Below are 24,876 nucleotides of genomic sequence, written 5' to 3' on the forward strand. Positions count from 1 at the left end.
CGCCTCTATGAGGCCTAACGGAGGGGATTTCGTATGAGGAGACCCTTCAGACATAGATTATGTTTCCACTCACTGACAACAAGCAGAGACAGTGGGAAACTGAACAGTAACATACACTAGACAAAAAAAAAAACAGAACTAGATAAAAAAAACAGAACTTGTCATTTTTTTAACAGTCATGCAAGCAATGTATTTGCTATTCTTCTCTCACTCTTGACAAATGGAGACCACAAACTGTCCCTGCAAATGGGGGACAAGGGCCCCTGAGCTGCCAGTGTCAGCGCACCCCAATAATAAAGGCCGGTCATTGTCAGCGCATTGCGGGCGCAGCACCCTGCCCCAATCCCTGCCAGCACCTAAGGGGTCACTCCTGCTACCCAGCGAGCAAGTCACTCGCATCCGAGCGCTCCGATTGGTCGGCTCCCCAGTCTCAAGACCGAATCCCGCCTCCTGATTGGCCAGCGCCTTCCATGCGCTCATCAGCGCTGGAACCTTTCCCTGGGAGTCCTCGCTCGGGAGCTGCAGGTAACTGGATCCTGCGCCCGGTGATCCCGCTGCTCTTTACTGGGGGGACGTGATCTATGAAGTGCAAATAAAAGCAGTGACACATAGAAAGAGCAGGCAGATCGGAGGCAGCCAGGAAAGTGCCTGCAGGGTGGGCTCTGCCACGGATGTGCTCAGGGTCCGCCCATATTGATTGCATCAAGGGGTTTGCCCACTGCATCTTGCATGGTGAAGTGTGGCTCCCACAGCCCCCCTCTGCTGGTGTATAGGTGGTGCATGGCTGCTGCACCCTGGGCTCCTCTTATGCCTGCACTTAGCTGCTTGCACACAGGCCCTGCTGCTGCTGCTGGAGGAAGGCACTGCTGACCTTGCTTTATTCTCTGCACACATTCTTGCTTTTTGTCTTTGGCTGGCCCTGGCTGCCTCCACCATGTGCTCTCAGCTGTGGCTCCTGACAGACAGGAATATCCTGGAGGACTATCCTCAGATGCACATCCTGGAAGCACTGAAGCAGCGCTGCACCGAACAGGAGCTGGACTTCACATTGGTGTTAATGGATCAGATTGCCCTCACTGTCATTGATGGCAAGCTGGGTAAGATCTCTGACTTTCATCCATAGAGTACCTCCTTGGTGGACCCCTGCAGTTAGGGTGGGGGGCACTATGCTCTCACCCTGCAGAGCCATCCTTTTACTAACGTACATAACTTGAGTGCATCTTCTGAAACTCATTGCAATTTAATTACAGAGGACTCTGCTTTCCAAGAGTTTTTCATTAGCCTTTCTGCACTGACAATGGTACTTCAAAGCCGGTCCTTCAGGCCATGCACTTGGGTTAATCAGCAACATTTTACAACTAGTTTGATACAATTACAAATTGTTTCCATTCAGTTTATTAAAATGTTACCTTAATTATTTGCAGCGTATATAATAGTGGGTCCTGGGAGGAAAAGAGGTCACACAAACCATTCTGCCTTACCCAGGGTATTTAGGCACAGCGAGGGCAGACACAGATAGTAGTGGGCGCTTGTGGAAGAACTGGATTTGGGCCCTTTCTTATCCCATAACTCACCATAAAGCACTTAATTTTTTCTATCTAATAATACACCAGTAATTCTGACCTGCAAAGTTTATTAGTTTACATCCTTGCATGCAATCTGATTGCTAGTATGAAACCACTTTTAACATGGTAGTGGGCCCACTAACCTATTGGGCTCCTGGTTGCACCAATGCAATGGTATGTCCGCTCCTGAGATACAGAGCCAGAGCAGTAAGCTAACCCAGGTGTGTCCACTCCTGAGATACAGAGCCAGAGCAGTAAGCTAACCCAGGTGTGTCCAACTCTGAGATACAGAGCCAGAGCAGTAAGCTAACCCAGGTGTGTCCGCCCCTGAGATACAGAGCCAGAGCAGTAAGCTAACCCAGGTGTGTCCGCCTCTGAGATATAGAGCCAGGGCAGTAAGCTAACCCAGGTGTGTCTGCCCCTGAGATACAGAGCCAGAGTAGTAAGCTAACCCAGGTGTATCCGCCCCTGAGATACAGAGCCAGAGCAGTAAGCTAACCCAGGTGTGTCCACCCCTGAGATACAGAGCCAGAGCAGTTAGCTAACCCGGGTGTATCCACCTCTGAGATACAGAGCCAGAGCAGTAAGCTAACCCAGGTGTGTCCACCCCTGAGATACAGAGCCAGAGCAGTAAGCTAAGCCAGGTGTGTCCGCCCCTGAGATACTGAGCCAGAGCAGAAAGCTAACCCAGGTGTATCCGCCCCTGAGATACAGAGCCAGAGCGTTAGCTAACCCAGGTGTATCCACCTCTGAGATACAGAGCCAGAGCAGTAAGCTAACCCAGGTGTGTCCACCCCTGAGATACAGAGCCAGAGCAGTAAGCTAAGCCAGGTGTGTCCACCCCTGAGATACTGAGCCAGAGCAGAAAGCTAACCCAGGTGTATCCACCCCTGAGATACAGAGCCAGAGCGTTAGCTAACCCAGGTGTATCCACCTCTGAGATACAGAGCCAGAGCAGTAAGCTAACCCAGGTGTGTCCACCCCTGAGATTCAGAGCCAGAGCAGTAAGCTAAGCCAGGTGTGTCCGCCCCTGAGATACTGAGCCAGAGCGGTAAGCTATCCGAGGTGTGTCCACCTCTGAGATACAGAACCAGAGCAGTAAGCTAACCCAGGTGTGTCCGCCCCTGAGATACAGAGCCAGAGCAGTAAGCTAAGCCAGGTGTGTCCGCCCCTGAGATGCAGAGCCAGAGCGGTAAGCTATCCGAGGTGTGTCCACCTCTGAGATACAGAACCAGAGCAGTAAGCTAACCCAGGTGTGTCCGCCCCTGAGATACAGAGCCAGAGCAGTAAGCTAAGCCAGGTGTGTCTGCCCCTGAGATACTGAGCCAGAGCAGTAAGCTAAGCCAGGTGTGTCCACCCCTGAGATGCAGAGCCAGAGCGGTAAGCTATGCGAGGTGTGTCCACCTCTGAGATACAGAACCAGAGCAGTAAGCTAACCCAGGTGTGTCCGCCCCTGAGATACAGAGCCAGAGCAGTAAGCTAACCCATGTGTGTCTGCCCCTGAGATACTGAGCCAGAGCAGTAAGCTAAGCCAGGTGTGTCCACCCCTGAGATGCAGAGCCAGAGCGGTAAGCTATGCGAGGTGTGTCCACCTCTGAGATACAGAACCAGAGCAGTAAGCTAACCCAGGTGTGTCCGCCCCTGAGATACAGAGCCAGAGCAGTAAGCTAACCCATGTGTGTCTGCCCCTGAGATACAGAGCCAGAGCAGTAAGCTAACCCAGGTGTATCCACCCCTGAGATACAGAGCTAGAGCAGTAAGCTAACCCGGGTGTATCCACCTCTGAGATACAGAGCCAGAGCAGTAAGCTAAGCCAGGTGTGTCCGCCCCTGAGATACAGAGCCAGAGCAGTAAGCTAACCCAGGTGTGTCCATCCCTGAGATACAGAGCCAGAGCGGTAAGCTAACCGAGGTGTGTCCACCTCTGAGATACAGAACCAGAGCAGTAAGCTAACCCAGGTGTGTCCGCCCCTGAGATACAGAGCCAGAGCAGTAAGCTAACCCACGTATTTCCACCCCAGAGATACAGAGCAATAAGCTGACCCAGGTATTTCTGCCCATGAGATACAGAGCCAGAGCAGTGAGCTGACCCCGGTCTAAAAAATGCTGAACAACCTGCATTAGTCTCATTTATTTTTTATTTTTTTTCTGTTATGGTTGTGGTTGACCCACATAAACCCATATATATAAGGCTGTAGTAGTTACACAGTGTTTGTTCTTTAGTCTGCAGTAGCCTTAGTTTACGATGGCCCCATCGCCTTTCCCAATGGGCTACCCCTCTCCACAGGCTCTGCAGTGTTAGCATCCAATAGAAGGGGAAACTCACCCAAAGCGAACATCGCCCTTCTTCCTTTCTACTCTTAGGCCACGTTCACACTAGCAGTATTTGGTCAGTATTTTACATCAGTATTTATAAGCCAAAACCAGGAGTGGAACAATCAGAGGAAAAGTATAAGAGAAACATATGCACCACTTCTGCATTTATCACCCACTCCTGGTTTTGGCTTACAAATACTGATATAAACTACTGACAAAATACTGAGTGTGTGAATGTGGCTTTATAGTGAGTTTATACATCTTATTTAGTGAGGCTGATGTTCCATGTGTTATTTATAAATTGTTTATATTTATTTCCTTATTATTTATGTGCAGTTTATTACATTGCAGAAGATTGATTGTAGCTGATGTCATGTGGTATTTATGAATTTATGTCTTTTATTTATATATTATTTATGTTATGCTCGGTTTGTTATATTGTATCAGATTGATTTATTTCTTTATTTTAAACATGGATGTCTTAAAGGGGATCTTTATTGGGAAAATGAATGTGAAAAAAAAAGGGCTGACACTTTCCAGCGTGTGGTGTGCACATTGGGCGATGTCATTCCTTTCTGATCAGTGGAGCAGATCTCAATGGAAGGTAACATAAGTATGGAGCCAGATAACATTGAGTCCGCTTTCTTTCTCCATACTGTACATCGATCTCTGCCTTCCTCACAGAGCATGCTCACAACGCTCTCCCATAGAAGTCAATAGAGTATATGCAGATTTAGGTTTTTTTGCTGCTAGTTAATCTACTATTTAATTGTCTAAGGGTTACTTCCGTCTGTCTGTCTTTCTGTCTGTCTGTCATGGATATTCATTGGTCACGGCCTCTGTCTGTCATGGAAATCCAAGTCGCTGATTGGTCGTGGCAAAACGCCCACGACCATTGCCACAACCAATCAGCGACGGCCATAGTCTGGCAGCGAAATGGCCGCTGCTTTACTGCCCTGCAGTCAGCGCTGAGAGCTCACACAGGGTTAATGCCAGAGTTAACGGACCGCGGTGTAACGCACTCCGTTACCGCAGCTATTAACCCTGTGTGACCAACTTTTTACTATTGATGCTGCGTATGCAGCATCAATAGTAAAAAGATCTAATGTTACAAATAATAATAATAATAAAAAAATGGGTATTCTCACCGTCCGACGTGGCGTCCTGTCCTCGGCATTGCAAGTGGCAGGTTCCGGTGCCAAGGCTGCTATGCGAGAAGGACCTGCCATGACGTCACAGTCATGTGACCGCAACGTCATTACAGGTCCTGCGCTCATGCCAATCCTGGGACCGGAAGCTGCCGCGTGCACCGCACACAGGGCCAGGACTTCAAGGGGCCTTCGGAAGGTGAGTATATGTTTATTTTTTATTTTAAGTCTTTTTTAACCATGCATATAGTGCCCACATTGCTATATACTACGTGGGCTGCGTTACATACATCTCTGCTATTTACTATGTAGCTGGACAATATACAACATGGCTGTGCAATATACTACGTGCTCTGTGTTATATACTACGTAGCTGTGTAATATACTACGTGGCTCTATTATATACTACGTGGCTGTGCAATATACTACGTGGTTCTGTTATATTGTACGTCGACTGTGCAATATACTACGTGGCTCTGTTATATACTACGTGGCTGTGAAATATACTATGTAGCTATGCAATATACTACGTGGCTCTGCTATATACTACGTTGCTGACCAATACACTACGTAGCTGTGCAATATACTACGTGACTGTGTTATATACTACGTGGCTGACCAATATACTACATACCTGTGCAATACACTACGTGGCTATGTTATATACTACGTGACTGTGTTATATACTACGTAGCTCTGTTATATACTACGTAGCTATGTTAGATACTACGTCGGTTGTGTTATATACTACGTCACTGTGCAATATAGTATGTAGCCTGTGCTGTATACTACCTACATATTCTAGAATACTCGATACGTTAGAATCGGGCCGCCATCTAGTAATATATAAATGCACTGATATGGAGAAGTGTCAGTGAGAATTGTGTCAAGGTTTCCATTATACGGGTTCCTAAAATTTGTGGAAAATATAGTAGTAAAATATATTATTATATTCAAAGGCATCAGCATTTATGCACTATAAACGATAAGGTGATTTCATTTTTCGGTTTAGAGTGGGACTCATGCGTGCAGTTGCTCTATGTGACTCCAGACTTGTGAATCCTCACAGTGCGCGCACTGCACACTGTCAGGACTCTCCAGCGCCGCAAGTATGTGATTTGTACACTCTCAGCCACATTCCGACTAGACTTTTTCAATTCACTTGTACTCTATTGCACGTCTAGTTGGCAGGTGACTATGTGAATGCAAATTGCATACCTGGGGTCATATGACTGCCCACACTTGGCGCCAGCACCGGAGAATCCTGACAGCGCGCAGTGTGACTTGAGCCTCAAGCCTGGACAACCCCTTTAATAAATTTCATCCATTCTAGATACAAAGTCATTTTGACATTTTGGATCCACAATAAGTCAATTCCTAGAAGATTTTGCAACGGATATTATACAGAAGTTGTGGCAAAATCCATAGTGGATATCCCCAGATACGATTGACTGAACGATCCATTAAATAATTTAGTTTTGACTCATTATCTGGAGGAAGCTGGACATATGCCTGCCGTTTTGTTTTAATATAATACTATTCTATCCATATTTAAAGGGAATGTGCAATCAGAAAATTACTTTCTGCTTAAAGGGAATCTATTAGTAAGTTTGACCCCCACACAATAGACAGAGGGAGGAGCCAATAATATAAATAACCGAGGATACAGAGTTTCAGTAAGTGCATTTCCCCGCCCATAGCACTTAGCAATTCTTTTCCATACCCCAACAAAAAAAGGGATTTATCAAGATTCAGGCAAAATAATGATACTATAAAAGAAATAATTTGTTAAATTTGAGCATGCTGGGCACATATAAATATAAATTGAAGGGGGCACACTTACTGACAGATTCCCTTTAAATCAGGTCTATATGTGAATTTTTTTTCTTTTCGTTTTACTTTTTTTTTTATATTTCTCATATCATGATCTGTATTAAAAAAAAAATAGAAATCTTGCTATTTTCGCACTGAATATTGGAATTATACCAGACTTCTACCTCATGTTCTTTCAGCAAATCCATATTAGCAGCCATAGACCCTATCTTTTGTATTGAAGCATCTAATCAGCGTGTACAAAGGGCATCGTGAAGGGAGGGGGAGGAGGTGAGATGTGACATCTCTCATTGTGATTGGTGGATCTTGTGTTATCAACTGTGTATTAAGGAATTACCTGTCATTATGATTCTGACTCTGATGATAATGAGCCTTCTGCAAAAAACAGGAAGTATGAGTCTAACATTGCCCTAGTGGCCAGTATGAAAATTGCAAGATTTCTAACTTAATACATACAGTATATTGTTGTGAAAAAAAGCAATGCTAAAAAAATGAAAAATAATACAGTTAACACAAAAAAAACAATGATTTAAACAATAAGTAATTCTCTGATAATACAAAATGTATATTTATATTAAAACATCTATTGTACAAAGCTAGTATATAATAAAAATAATCATCATCATTGTTCAATTTTATGTCTATATAGACATTTCTAGGGATTTGAAGGGCTTGTTTGGCTTAATTAACCCATAGAATCTTACTAAGGATCTCCTCTGCTAACCCACAGATTTACACGTACAGTTCGCCATATTCTGTGCAGGACCTATGTTTGCATAGGATGACCCCTTTTAAAGGGACTTTCTAAAATGTAAATATTAAATGGTCTATTCTTAGGGTAGACTATCAATATTTGATGGTGATTAGGAAGAGGTCTGAGCTAAATCATGGTACTGCATCGCCGTGCATAGGGCACTGACATGTCAGTCATTGTGTGAACAGGAACAGCGCTGCACATATGGCTGTGGCCGTGCCTGGTACTGCAGTTTACCCCACATCTAAATTAGCTGGCCCATATAGATGAGCCAAAGTGTTTGTGTACACAGTGAAGGCGACCCAGGGGGGTAAACCTTTGATCTCTTTCAATGTTATTGTGTCACAAAACACATTAATCCGTCTGACATAATTGCTAGAATATATTTTAATTAATTGATAATTGGCGATTAACTAACATTAGTCATTTGTCACTTATGTGTCATGCTTCTTGAACTATATCTGTTTTTTTATTATCGGACAAGTTTAATTAATCAGTAACTGAGCTTCCTGGAAAACAGCTGAGTAACTACTGTAGCGCTGAATACAGTCCGCTGCCGGAGTCGATTTCTTTAGATAAGGATTAGAAATAGACTATTTTGCAGGCAAAATGATTGCTGACGATTTCTAAAAAGCTTACTAAACTCAGACACCCATGGCTGCGTCTTCTGTAAAAAAAACCAAACCAATATGGGTATATTGTGAAAATAGAAAAATGGCAATATTTAATCATTGTCATTCAATGTCATTGTACAGTTATTATTATTATTATTATTTATACATCGTTGATTCCACGGTGCTGTACATGAGAAGGGGTTACATACTAATTACAGATATTACTTACAGTAAGCAAACTAACAATGCCAGACTGATACAGAGGGGCGAGGACCCTGCCCTTGCGGGCTTACATTCTACAGGATTATGGGGAAGGAGACAGTAGGTTGAGGGTTGCAGGAGCTCCGGTGTTGGTGAGGCCGTAGCTTTGGTGGTGGTGAGGAGGCAGCGGGGTCAGTGCAGGCTGTAGGCTTTCCTGAAGAGATGGGTTTTCAGGTTCCGTCTGAAGGATCCCAATGTGGTTGATAGTCGGACTTGTTGGGGCAAAGAATTCCAGAGGACGGGGGATATTCGGGAGAAGACTTGGATGCGGTTGGGTGTGGAGCGAATAAGTGTGGAGGAGAGAAGGAGGTCTTGGGAGGACCGGAGATTACGTGAGGGAAGATATCGGGAGATTAGTTCAGAGATATATGGAGGAGACAGGTTGTGGATGGCTTTATAGGTCAGTGTTAGTAATTTGAACTGGATACGCTGAGGGAATGGGAGCCAGTGAAGAGATTTGCAGAGGTGGGAAGCGGAGGAGTAGCGAGGAGAGAGATGAATTAGTCGGGCAGCAGAGTTAAGGATGGACTGGAGAGGTGCAAGGGTGTCAGCAGGGAGGTCATAGAAAAGGATGTTGCAGTAGTCGAGGCGGGAGATGATGAGGGCATGCACAAGCATTTTAGTAGGTTGACTGTTGTGGAAAGGATGGATTCTGGAGATATTTTTGAGCTTGAGGCGACAGGAGGTGGAAAGAGCTTGGATGTGCGGTTTGAAGGACAGGGCAGAGTCGAGGGTTACTCCGAGGCAGCGGGCATCCGGTACGGGGGATGTCCTTTAATGCGATAGATAGGTCAGGTAAGGAAGATCTATGAGATGGAGGAATGATGAGGAGTTCAGATTTGTCCACACTGAGGTTGAGGAAGTGAGAGGAGAAGAAGGAGGATATGGCTGATAGACACTCCAGGATTCTGGACAGCAGGGAGGTGACGTCTGGGCCAGAAAGGTAGATCTGAGTGTCATCAGTTCTGCCTAAAACATATTTCCTTTTGGAAATTGACAAGTCTTGCAGCAGTCTGCGAGACGGGATTCTTTCTTCTAAGGGAATTCGGGAACAGTATGAATAATACTACGGTATAAATGGGTAAATTTTTTACATACTGTGTTTCCCCCAAAATAAGACCGGTTGCTATATTATTTTTTGCTCTGAAAGATGGGTTATAGCTTATTTTTTTCTATGAAGAACCATCCACATTTATTGTTAAGCAAAAAAATCAATATTTATTCCAATATAATCGTATCACACACATACATTGCACATACACATGTATAACCCCTGGCAACAATTATGGAATCACCAGCCTTGGAGGATGTTTATTCAGTTGTTTAATTTTATAGAAAAAAAGCAGATCACAGACATGGCACAAAACTTTTCCGGTCTTGATGCTATGATGTCTTCCTTGGTCTACCAGTATGTTTGCCTTTAACAACCTTCCCATGTTGTTTGTGTTTGGTCCAGATTTTAGACACAGCTGACTGAACAACCAACATCTTTTGCAACATTGCTGATGATTTACCCTCTTTTAATAGTTTGATAATCCTCTCCTTTGTTTCATTTGACATGTTGCAGCCATGATTCATGTCAGTCCACCTGGTGCAGCAACTCTCCAAGGTGTGATGTTATGACCTGGTGGTTAGGAGCACCCGGCACGACCTGATAGTTAAACTCCCACAGGACAAGCTCTGGGATGTGGGAGCTCTGCTGACCGCAGGCCCTAATCCTATCACAACAACTAGAAATAGCCGTGGAGCGTTCCTGACTCTCCCTAGACGCCTCTTCACAGCCTAAGAGCTAGCTAGCCCTAGAGATAGAAAATAGAGCCTACCTTGCCTCAGAGAAATTCCCCAAAGGAAAAGGCAGCCCCCCACATATACTGACTGTGAGTAAAGATGAAAGTCACAAACGCAGAAATGAAACAGGTTTCAGCAAAGGGAGGCCAGACTTACTAAACAGACAGAGGATAGGAAAGGTATCTTTGCGGTCAGCACAAAAAACTACAAAAGACCACGCAGAGTGTGCAAAAAGACCTCCGCACCGACTAACGGTGCGGAGATGCCACTCTGCATCCCAGAGCTTCCAGCTAGCAAGACAAAATCATGATAACCAGCTGGACAAGGAAACAATGAACAATAATAACTATCAGGAACTTAGCTTCTGCTGGAGAAGACAGGTCACCAGAAAGATCCAAGAGCGAACTGAACCAATGCAGGAACATTGACAGCTGGCATGGAGTAACATCTGAGTGGAGTTAAATAGAGCAGCCAACCAAAGGATAAACCACGTCACCTGTGTAAGGAACCTCAGAAGCAGCAGCTTCACTCACAGCCACCAGAGGGAGTCCATGGACAGAACTCGCCGAAGTACCATTCACGACCACAGGAGGGAGTTCGACAACAGAATTGACAACAGTGTGATCACTCCTTTTTAGATGCAGACTAACGAGCAGATCTAATTTGATGCAGGTGTTATTTTTGGGTATGAAAATTTACAGGGTGATTCCATAATTTTTCCCCTATGCTTGGTTATAAAAAGTAACCATTACTGACTACCACATTTTTTGTTCTTGGTTTCTTTTAGTGTTTATTAAGGCCAGAAAGTTGCCATTTGAAATGACTTTAGTTTTGTGCCACGTCTGTGATCTGCTTTTTTTCTATAAAATTAACCCCTTTCTGCCAGCTGACGGAATAGTACGTCAGCTGGCAGATCCCCTGCTTTGAGGTGGGCTCCGGCAGTGAGCCCACCTCAAAGCCGCGACAAGTCAGCTGTTTTGTACAGCTGACATGTGCGCGCAATGAGCGCGAGCGGAATCGCGATCCGCCCGCGCCCATTAACTAGTTAAATGCCGCCGTCAAGCGCTGACAGCGGCATTTAACTAGCGCTCCCGGCCGCGCGGCCGGAATTGCTCACACTGCTGACCCCCGTCACATGATCGGGGGTCAGCAGTGCATCGCCATAACAACCAGAGGTCTCCTTGAGACCTCTATGGTTGTTGATGGCCGATTGCTTTGAGCGCCACCCTGTGGTCGGCGTTCAAAGCAACCCTGCATTTCTGCTACATAGAGGTGATCTGTACTTCACCTCTATGTAGAAGAGCCGATCGAGTTATGCATGCTTCTAGCCTCCTATGGAGGCTATTGAAGCATGCCAAAATTAAAAAAAAAGTGATTAAAAATATAAAAAAAATAAAAAATATATAAAAGTTCAAATCACCCCCCTTTCGCCTCAATCAAAATAAAACAATTAAAAAAAAATCAAACATACACATATTTGGTATCGCCGCGTTCAGAATCGCCCGATTAACCTGACCGCTAAATGACGTAGCGAGAAAAAAAATCAAAATGCCAAAATTACGTTTTTTTGGTCGCCGCGACATTGCATTAAAATGCAATAACGGGCGATCAAAAGAACATATCTACACCAAAATGGTATCATTAAAAACGCCAGCTCGGCACGCAAAAAATAAGCCCTCACCTGACCCCAGATCACGAAAATTGGAGACGCTACGGGTATCGGAAAATCGCGCATTATTTTTTTTTTTTTTAGCAAAATCTGGAATTTTTTTTCACCACTTAGATGAAAAATAACCTTGACATGTTTGACCTGGAGAATCATAATGGCAGGTTAGTTTTAGAATTTAGTGAACCTAGCAAAAAAGCCAAACAAAAAACAAGTGTGAGATTGCACTTTTTTTGCAATTTCATCACACTTGGAATTTTTTTCCCGTTTTCTGTTACATGGCATGGTAAAATCAATGGTATCGTTCAAAAGTACATCTCGTCCCGCAAAAAATAAGCCCTCACATGGCCATATTGACGGAAAAACAAAAAAGTTATAGCTCTGGGGAGGAGGGGAGCAAAAAACGAAAATGAAAAAGCGGAAAAAGCTCCGGGGGTGAAGGGGTTAAACAACTGAATGAACATCCTCCAAGGCCGGTGATTCCATAATTTTTGCCAGGGGTTGTATAAACACACACTGCACATATGGTACATACAAGCCTGGTTTCATTAATAATTTTTATTTTTATATAGCGCTAACATATTCCGCAGCACTTTACAGTTTTGCACATATTATCATCGCTGTCCCCGATGGGCTCACAATCTAAATTCCCTATCAGTATGTCTTTGAAATGTGGGAGGAAACCGGAGAACCAGGAGGAAACCCACGCAAACACGGAGAGAACAAACAAACTCTTTGCAGATGTTGTCCTTGGTGGCGTTTGAACCCAGGACTCCAGCGCTGCAAGGCTGCTGTGCTAACCACTGAGCCACCATGCTGCCCATTAGACTCATGCAGTTACAGGAGCTTTGGTGACATCATAGCTACATAACCGCGATGTCACCCAAGGTCCTTATGCAGTTTTAACCTCTGAATAAAAACCCTGGGGGTTCCTAACATAGTGGAGGCCCTGGGCAATTGCCTAGTTTCTAACCCCTAACGACTGCAATGCAAAAAAGTTGTGTCTACACATCTTTTTTTTCAGTGAATTGCTGCTGGATCCTTTCTAATGGATGACTGCTGGATATATGAATGTCACCTTAAATCTGCTGTCCTTTTTGGTGCTAAAATCGTTCATCAAAGGACTTAACACCATTAACGATGCAGCAGCATCCAAACTAACAGGGTCCTATCAATGCAAATCCTGCCCACCTCTTTATTGTAAGAGGGTGAACTGTAGTCCCACTGAGAGGGCACTAGGACCCTGTGGTTTTTGCCTGTTGCAGCAGAGGACAGACCTCCCAGAGACAATGTGTGCTGCGGGGTGGGGTCTAGTGTCTCGAGTGTAAAGTGAAAGTAGGAAGTGAGAGCTGAGAGAGAAAAGGCGGGAAGAAAAGGAGAAGCTGCTGTGAGATCTTAAAAAGAGACTGTGTGGATTTACTGCAAGTGTTTTTGGAGGAAAAGAAGCTTTTGAGAGACTTTTTGTTGCTAACGTTCCCCTGGAGAAGAGCTAACCTTTTGTTTAACTCTGTGAGAGACTTGTGTTGCTAACGTTTCCTGGAGAGGAGCTAACCCTTTATCTAAGAAAAGACGGAGACTTTGCTAACAACCCAGTACGAATTTGGAAGTCTGTGGATTCCCTGTGCATTGAGTGGAGGTACAAGTCTGGACAGACTGCTGATACAGAGACGGACGGATTGTCGTGGAAGCATTCCTAGGAGCTACAGAAGCAGAGACTACATCGTGAGACCACTAACTAAGTTCCCGGCGTTTGGGCTCGGCATCGGCCGACAAGACAAGAGGAGCTTGCTGTAACTTATTGGCGCTGAAGATATGAACTGGCTACAGCCTCTGCGGATTCCTGCCTGAGAGGAAATCCATCTCAGGATACGGTACCATAGTTATAGATACCCGGGTATCTCTGCTCAGAGTGTTAAATTGTTACTTTAGAGGTGTATCTTATATTAGAGTTGTGTAAGTTATACTCAATGTGCCATTCCAGGGGCTCCCTTAATAACACTACATTCAATTTACACTTGTTTCCTGTTTGTTAGTTACTCTGTTAGGTAAATTTCTTACTAGTCTGTTGTAGTACACAGTTCTCAGGAGACCTTGGAGTGGCACAGTGATTTCAGCTGCTGCTGAATTAGTGTATCTTTGGGGTGCATCTGCCTTAATATTCTCCATATTACCTTGATTAATTTGCCTTTGAGTAAATACCGTTGGAGATTTCTGCCTTGGTCTTGGTTTGTGACTCACTGGATCTTATTCGGACCTCTGGTCATTACATTTTTGGCGTAGTCGGCAGGATCCAGTGTTTGTCATGGACGAGGGCGAGGGTGGAAATGACCCCGCTGTATCCGCATCCTCTTTGGGGGTTGGGGTTCCCCTGGCAGCCGCTGCGACTCCGGGAGGGTATGTGCCTGTAGGAGCTTTACTTCAGCACATGCCGAAATACGATGGGCGCAATATGGCGTTGCAAGATTGGGCTGAGAGAATCCGGAGTATTCTGCGCATGTGTAATTTGACCCCCGCGTTACGTGCTGAGCTGGCATTAAATGCACTGGAGGGTGATATGAGGCGTATGGTGATGGTGCGCCCAGAATCAGAGAGGGATACATTAGAAAAGATTTTGGAACTGTTAGAGGGGAGTTTGGGGGGCCGAGCGCGTGTGGCCCAGCTTCGGTCCCTATTCTTTAATCATCCCCAGAGAGAGTGTGAGTCCCTGATGCAGTACTCTAATATTTTACAAGAGATGTTGAATGAGATGCAGCGACTAGACCCGGGGGCCATGGGGGCGTTCCGGGAGGTAGACCGCTTGCTCCGGGACCAATTCATCACCGGTTTAGCCCATAGACTTCTCCGGGACAAGCTGTTGGAAATGGCCCGGGTTGCACTAGAGTTATCTTTCTGGCAGATTTACCGAGCTGCAGTGGAAAGTGAAGAGAAATCAGCCTATGTTCCCGAGGGGTCAGTGAACAGTGCCCAGCTGGAGGAAGGTGTGTCATCAGGGTCGGGGGGAGAGGGGCTTGTAAGCGTGGTACAAGCTTTGCGTGCTGAGGTGAAGGAGTTGAAGCTGAAATTGTCTCAACTGACAGTTGATCCCGCCTCTACCCCCTCACGGGAACCTCATGCCCCACCCCCTAGAACGGTGACCCCGCAAATGGCCAGGTCGTCCTATCAGAATGAGTCAAGCCCTCGCCCACGAGGAACAATCACCTGCTGGAAGTGTGGCCGCCAGGGACACATCTCGCGTTACTGCCGGGCGCTTACAGCCCCAGAAACCCCGTCGCCGGCTTTAAACTTCCGGCCGCTGCCATGAGAGGGCAAGCTGCAGCGGCCCCACCCACACAAAGCCCTCGACGGAATGAACAAGATTTGTTTGCATGTAGTCCAGTGATAGAAGCAGAGTTTGAAGGGCGGAAGATGAGGTGCTTGGTTGACACGGGATCCGAATGTACTATAATGCCTCTAGAAGTATATGAGAGATACTTCAGTCGACTAGTGATTCCAGAGGATGGCCGAGTGATACGACTGACCGCCGCAAATAATGGTCAATTGTCAGTCAAAGGGATCGTGTGGATGCAACTAAAAATGTTTGGTCAAGAGCTGGGGCAGAAAGGGGTAGTACTGGTGGATCACCCCCCTAGAAGAGGGATGGAAGTGACGCTCGGAATGAACGTGCTGCGAGATTTGAATCACCAGATGTATGCCAGTGAAGGACCCCGATACTGGGCCCGTGCGACAAGACACCGACCCACACAGAGAATTCTACACCGTCTAGTGCTGAGTTGCGACTTGCTGAAAAGTGCGGTCCCAGGTGGCTGGGTGGGCCGGGTCCGAGTGACTTCGAGGGCCCCGATCCTGCTGGGACCCAGACAAGAGGAACTCTTAATGCTGCCTGTGGGAGCTGCACAGAGATTGAATGGGCTTGAAGTGCTACTTGAGCCCGCCCGAGAGGGTTCCTCATTTGCCAAGGTACATGTGGCCCGGTCTTTGGCGATTGTGAAGAATGGACGAGTGCCGGTCCGATGCATCAATGTTTTAGATGAAGCTGTTGCAATTCCCGCTGGGACCATACTGGCTGAACTGTTCGTGCCGGCAGAGAAGGTGCCGGAAAATGCAGGGTTCGAATTGCGACCAGACCAACAGTCATCCTGGACATTCGCGGTCGAGGTAGGCCGGACTGAACCTCCTACGGAGGAATGGAATGTTCATGTGATCATGGAGCAGATGGGAGTGGATCGGGAGAAGCTGACCCCCGTGCAGTTGGAGGAGTTGGAGAGAGTTTTGTGGGAACATCAAGAGACATTTTCCCGACATGGAGAGGACTTCGGGTGTACCCAGACGATTGAGCATGAGATTCCAACGGGGGATACTCCACCCATTAGAGAAAGATATCGTCAAATTCCTCCGGCGCTCTATCAAGAGGTGAAGAGCATGGTGGCCAGTATGCTGGACAACCAAGTGATCCGAGAGAGCCGGAGTCCCTGGGCGGCCCCTGTAGTCTTGGTCTGCAAGAAGGATGGGACACTCCGATTTTGTGTGGACTATCGGAAATTGAATGCCCACACCGTACGGGACGCATATCCTTTACCCCATATTGAAGAATCCCTGTCGGCCCTGGGTCGGGCCAAGTATTTCTCAACGTTGGATTTGGCAAGCGGGTACTGGCAGGTCCCAATGGCTGAAAAAGATCGGGCCAAGACGGCGTTTGTCTTGCCAATGGGGCTCTTTGAGTTCAACCGGATGCCCTTTGGCCTCGCTACCGCTCCAGGAACCTTCCAACGCCTGATGGAACATTGCTTGGGCGATCTAAATTTTGAATCAGTCCTAATATATCTAGACGACATTGTGGTGTTCGGAACCTCATTTGATGATCATCTGGAGAAGCTGCGTCAAGTTCTCCGGCGGCTCAAGAGCTACGGCCTGAAAATAAAGCCAAAAAAAGTCAACTGTTACGAAACCAGATTGAATATTTGGGGCATCTGGTGACCCTGGACGGGGTACTACCTTTAGCCAGTAAGATTAAGGCGGTACAAGAGTGGCCACCTCCTTATGACCTGCGAGAAGTGCGGGCCTTCCTGGGCCTAGCAGGATACTATCGGCGGTTTGTGCCTAAATTCTCACAAGTGGTGAGTCCCTTGAATGAACTTTTGAGAGGGACAGCGCTGGGTCCTCGAAATCGCCCCATTCCATGGGGGCCCCTACAGAAAAAGGCATTTGATGGAGTGAAAACCGCCCTAACGAGTGCCCCATTGCTGACCTACGCCCGGTTTGACACCCCTTTTTTGTTGTATACCGATGGTAGTCTTCATGGGTTGGGGGCAGTACTAGCCCAGGTGCAGGACGGCCGAGAACGAGTGATTTCTTATGGCAGCAGATCTTTAAGAGACTCCGAGCGAAATCCGGCTAACTACAGCTCATTCCGGCTGGAATTGCTGGCCCTGGTGTGGGCAATGACAGAACGCTTCGCCGAGTATCTAACAGGAGCTGAGGTGCTAGTCATGACAGATAACAACCCGCTAGCTCACTTAGAGAATGCAAAACTGGGGGCGTTGGAGCAGCGGTGGGTCGCCAGACTGGCCAAGTTCAATTACCGCATTAAATTTCGCTCTGGTCGAGAGAACGGCAATGCAGATGCATTGTCAAGGGTGCCCCTTGGGTCATCCGGGGAAGATGTTGACGAACAACTTGAGGATACTGAAACTCCAGCTTTTGGGCAGATACCTATCTTCCAAAGTGTGGTACACTCAAGTGGGGTGGCCACCGGGATGCCCTGTGTCCTGGGTAAAACACCCTCAGATTGGACAAGAGTCCAGGATGAGTGTCCGGACATTGCACTTGTGCGCCGTTGGGTACAAAACAAGGCCTGGCCCAGTGCAGAGGACAAGGCTCAGTTGTCCATGGAAGGAATGAAACTCCTTCGACAATGGGATAAATTGTGTGTGGAGCAAGGTCTTTTGTATCGTAAGGTGTACCTGCCATCGGAGCTGCAGCATCGGTACCAACTGATAATTCCTGTGGGGATGGGGCCAGTGGTCGCTCGTGAGGCGCATGAGAAGGGGGCCCATTTTGGAAGTGAAAAGACACTTCAGTGGTTGCAGCGAGTCCTCTACTGCCCTGAGTTGGGAGGGATGGTGGCCGACGCGTGTCGTCAGTGCCGAATTTGTGGGCTCAACAAAAGCCCTGAGCAGCGGGCTCCCACACAGTCTATTAAGACTTCAGCTCCACTGGAGCTACTCATGATTGACTACGTGTTGATAGGGTACTCTACGTCAGGGTACTCCTATTGCCTGGTGATGACAGATCACTTTACCAAGTATGCTGTAGCGGTGCCGACAAGAGATCAGACGGCCAAGTCGGCGGCTGAGGCAGTGTGCCGACATTTCTTCCAAGTGTTCGGGTGTCCGCAGAGAATACATTCAGATCAAGGGGCCTGCTTTCAGGGGACGCTGATGAAAGAGTTGCACCAGCTCTATGGTATCGAGCAGTCGAGAACAACGCCTTACCACCCTCAGGGTAACGGGGCGTGTGAGCGTTTTAATCGGACCCTGTTGCAAATGTTGAGGTCCTTAGAGAGTCAGCAACAGACATGCTGGCCTGAGTATCTCCCCGAATTGATGTGGGCTTACAATAACAGGGTGCACAGTACTACTGGTTACTCACCACACATGTTGATGTTTGGTAGACCTGGCCGAGACATTAAGGATTTGAACATGCCAGATCCCTCCTCCGCCCCCCTTCGGACTGCATCCGAGTGGGTACGAGAGCATCGGCGGCGGTTGAGGGTGGTGCATCAGGTGGTGGGCGACCGCCTTCGACAGGTGGTCCATAAGGACACGCGACCTGTACAAACAGAGCTGTTCTCTCCGGGGGACAGAGTGTTGGTGAGGACAAAACGACGGTCAGGAAAGCTGAGTGACCGATGGGAGGCGATACCGTATCTGATAAAAAAACAGGTGAACCCTGAGATTCCAGTGTACGAGGTCGAACCGGTGGGGACAGGGGGGCCAACCCGTAATTTGCATCGTAACATGTTACAACGGTGCTGGTTTGAAGATTCGGCGCCTACCCCCCTAGAGCCAGAGGCCATGTTCCAAGGGGCGGAAGCTCTGAATGATCTTGAGTTTGATGGTGTGCTTACTCCTGCGCCTGCTTATTTGCCCCCTGTGACCGATCTGGCCTCGGGTGATGAGAATGTTGGGGATATGGAGGATGTTGTTGAGGAGAGTGCATCAGGTCAACTGCTTGGTCCTGACGCTGTATCACAGGACATCGAGCCGCAGGAGGAGACAACTCCACTTACGCCCACTAACACGACCACGGAAGAGACTCTAGCTCCCTCTAAGGTCGCACCTGTTGATGTAGGACTCAGGAGAACTACACGATCTACGGCAGGAATACCGCCTCAGCGATATGCTCAAGATGAATTTGAGTGGGAAGGTATGTCGAGGACGCCAACCTCTAGTGGGGTGGCATGTAAGAGGGTGAACTGTAGTCCCACTGAGAGGGCACTAGGACCCTGTGGTTTTTGCCTGTTGCAGCAGAGGACAGACCTCCCAGAGACAATGTGTGCTGCGGGGTGGGGTCTAGTGTCTCGAGTGTAAAGTGAAAGTAGGAAGTGAGAGCTGAGAGAGAAAAGGCGGGAAGAAAAGGAGAAGCTGCTGTGAGATCTTAAAAAGAGACTGTGTGGATTTACTGCAAGTGTTTTTGGAGGAAAAGAAGCTTTTGAGAGACTTTTTGTTGCTAACGTTCCCCTGGAGAAGAGCTAACCTTTTGTTTAACTCTGTGAGAGACTTGTGTTGCTAACGTTTCCTGGAGAGGAGCTAACCCTTTATCTAAGAAAAGACGGAGACTTTGCAAAGAACCCAGTACGAATTTGGAAGTCTGTGGATTCCCTGTGCATTGAGTGGAGGTACAAGTCTGGACAGACTGCTGATACAGAGACGGACGGATTGTCGTGGAAGCATTCCTAGGAGCTACAGAAGCAGAGACTACATCGTGAGACCACTAACTAAGTCCCCGGCGTTTGGGCTCGGCATCGGCCGACAAGACAAGAGGAGCTTGCTGTAACTTATTGGCGCTGAAGATATGAACTGGCTACAGCCTCTGCAGATTCCTGCCTGAGAGGAAATCCATCTCAGGATACGGTACCATAGTTATAGATACCCGGGTATCTCTGCTCAGAGTGTTAAATTGTTACTTTAGAGGTGTATCTTATATTAGAGTTGTGTAAGTTATACTCAATGTGCCATTCCAGGGGCTCCCTTAATAACACTACATTCAATTTACACTTGTTTCCTGTTTGTTAGTTACTCTGTTAGGTAAATTTCTTACTAGTCTGTTGTAGTACACAGTTCTCAGGAGACCTTGGAGTGGCACAGTGATTTCAGCTGCTGCTGAATTAGTGTATCTTTGGGGTGCATCTGCCTTAATATTCTCCATATTACCTTGATTAATTTGCCTTTGAGTAAATACCGTTGGAGATTTCTGCCTTGGTCTTGGTTTGTGACTCACTGGATCTTATTCGGACCTCTGGTCATTACATTATACTGGCAGGCCAAGCCTTTGAGCAGTTATGGCTTTGCTATTAATAAGAGAGTGTATATTGGTGATGACGGCTGGAGAGATGCAAGTACCGAGAGTTGTAAGTTATCTCTAAATATCTACTGGGGTCCTATTTCGCCCCTACATGCAGTGCTGGCAACCTGGAGAATAAGAAAGGATTCACCGAGAGATGTGTCTATTTTACCTTTCATCCTCTGGCAATGCTGTAGCTGCAGCAGTGACCGTCTTGGCTCGGCCTCATACTTTCCTGCTTGGTATACAGTGTGTGGTTTCTAAAGAGCAAATAGAATGTTACAGACATTAATATGTATCACAGTTTGTACCATAAGCACATCATACTGTAAAACAGTGTCTAAGGCTGAAAAAAAGGTATAAGTCTATCCATTTCATCCAATTTTCTTGAAATGCTGATCTAGAGGAAGGCAGCCTCGCCCGTCAATGTTCCCCATCATAAAAAAATTACATTCTTCCAATCCTGTCTCTAGGCATGATGATTAGAATAAACCCCTGGATCAATTAGACTTCTACAAAAAATTTTGCAACAATAACTTGTAATGTTATTACACTCAAGAATGACCCCTTTTGAATACTGTTAATGAATTCACCAGGACAGCATGCCTTTGCGGAGACTTTCATAGTCGCACTGCTCTTACAGTAAAGAACTCTGTCTATGTTGTTGTAGAAGACTTATTTTCTTTAGCGGAGGCAGCTTTGTTAAAGATACAGTCCTGAATGCAAAACAAAAAGCTCCTAAATCTGATGTCTAGATTGACCTTCGCATATCTATACATGGTATTAGTATAAGGACACCGCCCCGCCATATTTTTCTTTACCTAACGTTGCAAACTCGGTTGTAAATATTGTAGGAATAATTTCCTAAACTAACTTATCATCCTTATAGCTCAGTTGCACTGGCCAATTTCAGACCGGTAGCGAGCGGCAATCAAGTCATTCGGCGCTGATTTACCGAGCAATGATCAGCGACAGGATTAGTTACATCCTGTCTTATTCTCCAGAGCTGCAATCACAGTTCTGCTTACTTTGTATTTAGGATTTCCAAAGTTTGCTTCAAAATTGAAAAGAAATTGCAGGTTTTTTTTAAACTCTTTTCACCAAAAACTACCGAATGCAGCCGACCATCTGGCACTTTGCGTAAGCCCGCTGTGTTGTTTTACTTTTTTTTTTTAAACCAATCTCTCTGATCTGCCCGATTACAATAATAACATATTGGTGGTTGGATCATTAGTGTGAACGATTTAAATTACCTTGGCACCTTTGTTCCCCCTCCTTTTATATGATCTTTAACTGTACTCCACACATATATACAGTTATATACAGTATATATTTTGTCATTATCTCATGTTATATTTATTGGATGTTTTATATTAGTGTGGGGATTCGCTTGATTAATAGTCCATGGTTTTGGACATTAAATGGGAGTTCATTTCCATTTTTTAGCTTTATCATGCACTAAAATGGAAATTTCTTGGCTTTTTTAAATGTTTTAATTGAGTTTTTTCCTTGTTGTTCAAATTTCTTTGATGGGATCGTAAAAAATTAATTTGTGGATGTACCAGGGTTTTTGTGAGTGTATCTTCTTTATCTTTTTTTTTATATACACCATTTCCTGTGCACTCCATTATTTTTCATGGTGCCCACCTAAGGGTGCTTTCACAGTGTGTTCCGGAACCCATTCAATTGTCAGCTCAGGGCTTACATCTGAACCCCCACAAAACGGGATTTGAACCAATGTGCCGACAGGGCTGTAGATTACAATGGTGCATAATTTACGGGCATATTCGCCTACTGGAGGCGGACCCTATTGGAGGAGGACCCTACTAGAAATGGACCCTCAGATGCAGTTTACTACGTGCCCGCCTCCAGTAGATGCATACGTTCAAATCCCGTTTTGCGGGGGGTTCAGACATAATCCCCAATGGCGCCACCGAACGTGTGCCGAAACGCAATGCGAAAGCGCCCTAAGCCTCATTGTCTAATGATCCAACATGCGATTAATGGGCTGAATTTCATACGATGCCATCCTATCTTATGAATATTACCAGCTTTACAGTCTTGCCCTCCCAATCTGCACTGTGCAGGATCATTCGTATATTTACTCGGTCACTGATATTACACACAATTCTATTAGTCTTATGAATCGTAACTTCAGAGTCCCTGGAGACTTCTATTGGTTTTCAAATAGAAATTGACTCTAATGAGGATTAATATTACAGGTCCAGAAATAAGGGGTGTCCCTAAAATGAAACCATCTATGTTTAACTTTACTACTGGAAAGCCACAATATGTAAAGAGGAAATAAACCAAATAATCCCTTTATATAACCAAAGGGAATATAGTGGACAACCCCTTTAAAAATTGAAAATAGTCACGTAGGGTGTAGACCGCTGTACACTGAGGTTTAAGCACCTGGCCAAATTCTTGAGGGAGCTTTTAGAGATTTTTTTTGCAAAATTATGCTCTTTTCACTGGCCAACATCATGTTTCCCACCAGCTGAATGTCCGTCTGGACAGCTGGGTTAAGGCCTCAGAAGTCCAGTTTTTTTTTTTCTGATTGTGACTTAAAATTAATGGATTCAATTTTAATGAAATTTTGGATAATTTGTCCATTTTTTACCAGCAGCCTGACATCCAGTTCTCCTACCCATCAAACAGTAAAAAATTGACAGTACTTGGATGACACACAAATGGCATTTTTGGGCTGTATGTTTTTTTTTTTTCACGGAATCATTAATTTGAATGAGTGAGTTGACGGAAATGTGAACATCTTCATAGATGTTTTCAGTAGAAAACACAGTTAGGACACGTACGTGAAAAATGGACGTCTGAATGAGACTTTAGACTGATGATGAAACAACCTGGCACGACACACAGGAGACCTTCAGGATACGCTGCTAACCAGGAGGTTTTAAGAGGATTATATGGCATCAAGAAGATGTCCAACTACTTTGGGAGGTCTATGCTTTTTCTGGGAGCTTTCTGGATGCTTCGGGAGATTTGGCAAAATCTATTATACTGTAAGCCCGACATACACTGTGTGTTTTTTATGATACTGCAGATAGAGATGAGCAAACCGATAAAAGTCAGTATTCTAGGGCCACCAGACAGAAACCTTTCCCACAGGTCCTGACACAACATCATGCACACGTCATGCCGCAATTATTATGTTGAGTTGAGCCTACAAATCAGAAGAGGCAATTCAGACAGGTAGGAGGCGGTTCACAGTGTTCCCATCTGATGGCCATAGAAAAACTGATGTGGGCACTGGACCAGGGTACTGCAAATTGGTTTACTCAGCTCTATGTTAGGCTCACCAGGTGATGTGGATCCTCCAAGCCCAAGGTCCGAGTGGGCACACGGACAATAGTAGAGCACTAGTAGAGGCACTCAGGACACAAATAGCTGGGATACTAAAAACTCAGGTGGGAGACATCCAGGAGATCACAGACAGGCAGCAGAGATCCTGGAAACCGTAGGCAGAAGACATCCAGGAGATGCGGTCAGGTTGCGCATATGCTGAAAATTGCGGGTAGGCAGGAGATGTCCAGAAGACCGCAGACAGGCAGCAGGGATGCTGGAATCTGCAGGCAGGCGGGCGACGTCCAGGAAACCAAGGACAGTCAGCTGGGATGCTGGAGATCAATAAGAGGAGATAGACATCCATAAGGCAGCTGGGATGCTGGAAAGCACAGGCAGGCGACATGCAGGAGACTATGGACATGCAGCTGGGATACTGGAAACCGCAGGCAGGCGGGAGATGTCCAGAAGATGGCAGGCAGATGGAAGCTGGCAACTGTGGACAGGAGGAAAACGTCTAAGATGTTGCAGGCAGTCAGCTGGGAAGCTGGAAACCTCAGGCAGGCGGAAGACGTCCTGGAGAATGCAGGTAAGCTGCAGAGCAGGTCAAAGTGCTTAGAGCAACTCAGAATATTAGAAGCAGTGATGTCTTAATACCAAGTCACAGGTCTGTGTCTTGATGAGCCTTATATAGGCCTGGGCAAGTGCTCATGGAGCGCCCCCAGACGCAGGGCCGCGGGTTACTCGGTACCGGTCCTCTCTGGCTCAGTTCTGGGGTTGTCACAGTGGCTGGACCCAGTCCGTGACCCTGCTAAGGGGCGTCCAATAAAAGGGATGATGAAAGTCGGCTAAGGTTTCGTGACGCCACCTGTGGTATTCGGTCAGGGTGACTGACGCTGCTTGGGGTCCACTGGGATGGTGTTATGGCAGCTAGATGGTATGCCTTCCCACAGGTGAAGTATATCCCCAGGGCTTCCCAGTAGTGTAGGTGGTGATGGTGTGAGGCGCAGTCAATAACGAGGACACAGGGTTGCAGTCTCTTTACCTCTTTACTGGTGACTTCAGGA

The 24,876-nt window shown here is 46.3% G+C and overlaps 1 protein-coding gene across 1 annotated transcript in view; it reads left to right on the forward strand.

The window, feature by feature from the left end:
• Window positions 1–474: 474 nt before the first annotated feature.
• RIMKLA (ribosomal modification protein rimK like family member A) overlaps window positions 475–24,876 on the forward strand; it is a 63,992-nt gene continuing 39,590 nt past the window's right edge. Inside the window, exon 1 of the mRNA XM_069741220.1 lies at window positions 475–1,097. Within this exon, the coding sequence (XP_069597321.1) occupies window positions 935–1,097 (163 nt within the window). The 5' untranslated portion in view covers window positions 475–934. The remainder of the gene's footprint in view (window positions 1,098–24,876) is intronic.

The sequence above is a fragment of the Ranitomeya imitator genome, chromosome 10 (assembly GCF_032444005.1).
Source record: "Ranitomeya imitator isolate aRanImi1 chromosome 10, aRanImi1.pri, whole genome shotgun sequence".
Taxonomy (NCBI): domain Eukaryota; kingdom Metazoa; phylum Chordata; class Amphibia; order Anura; family Dendrobatidae; genus Ranitomeya; species Ranitomeya imitator.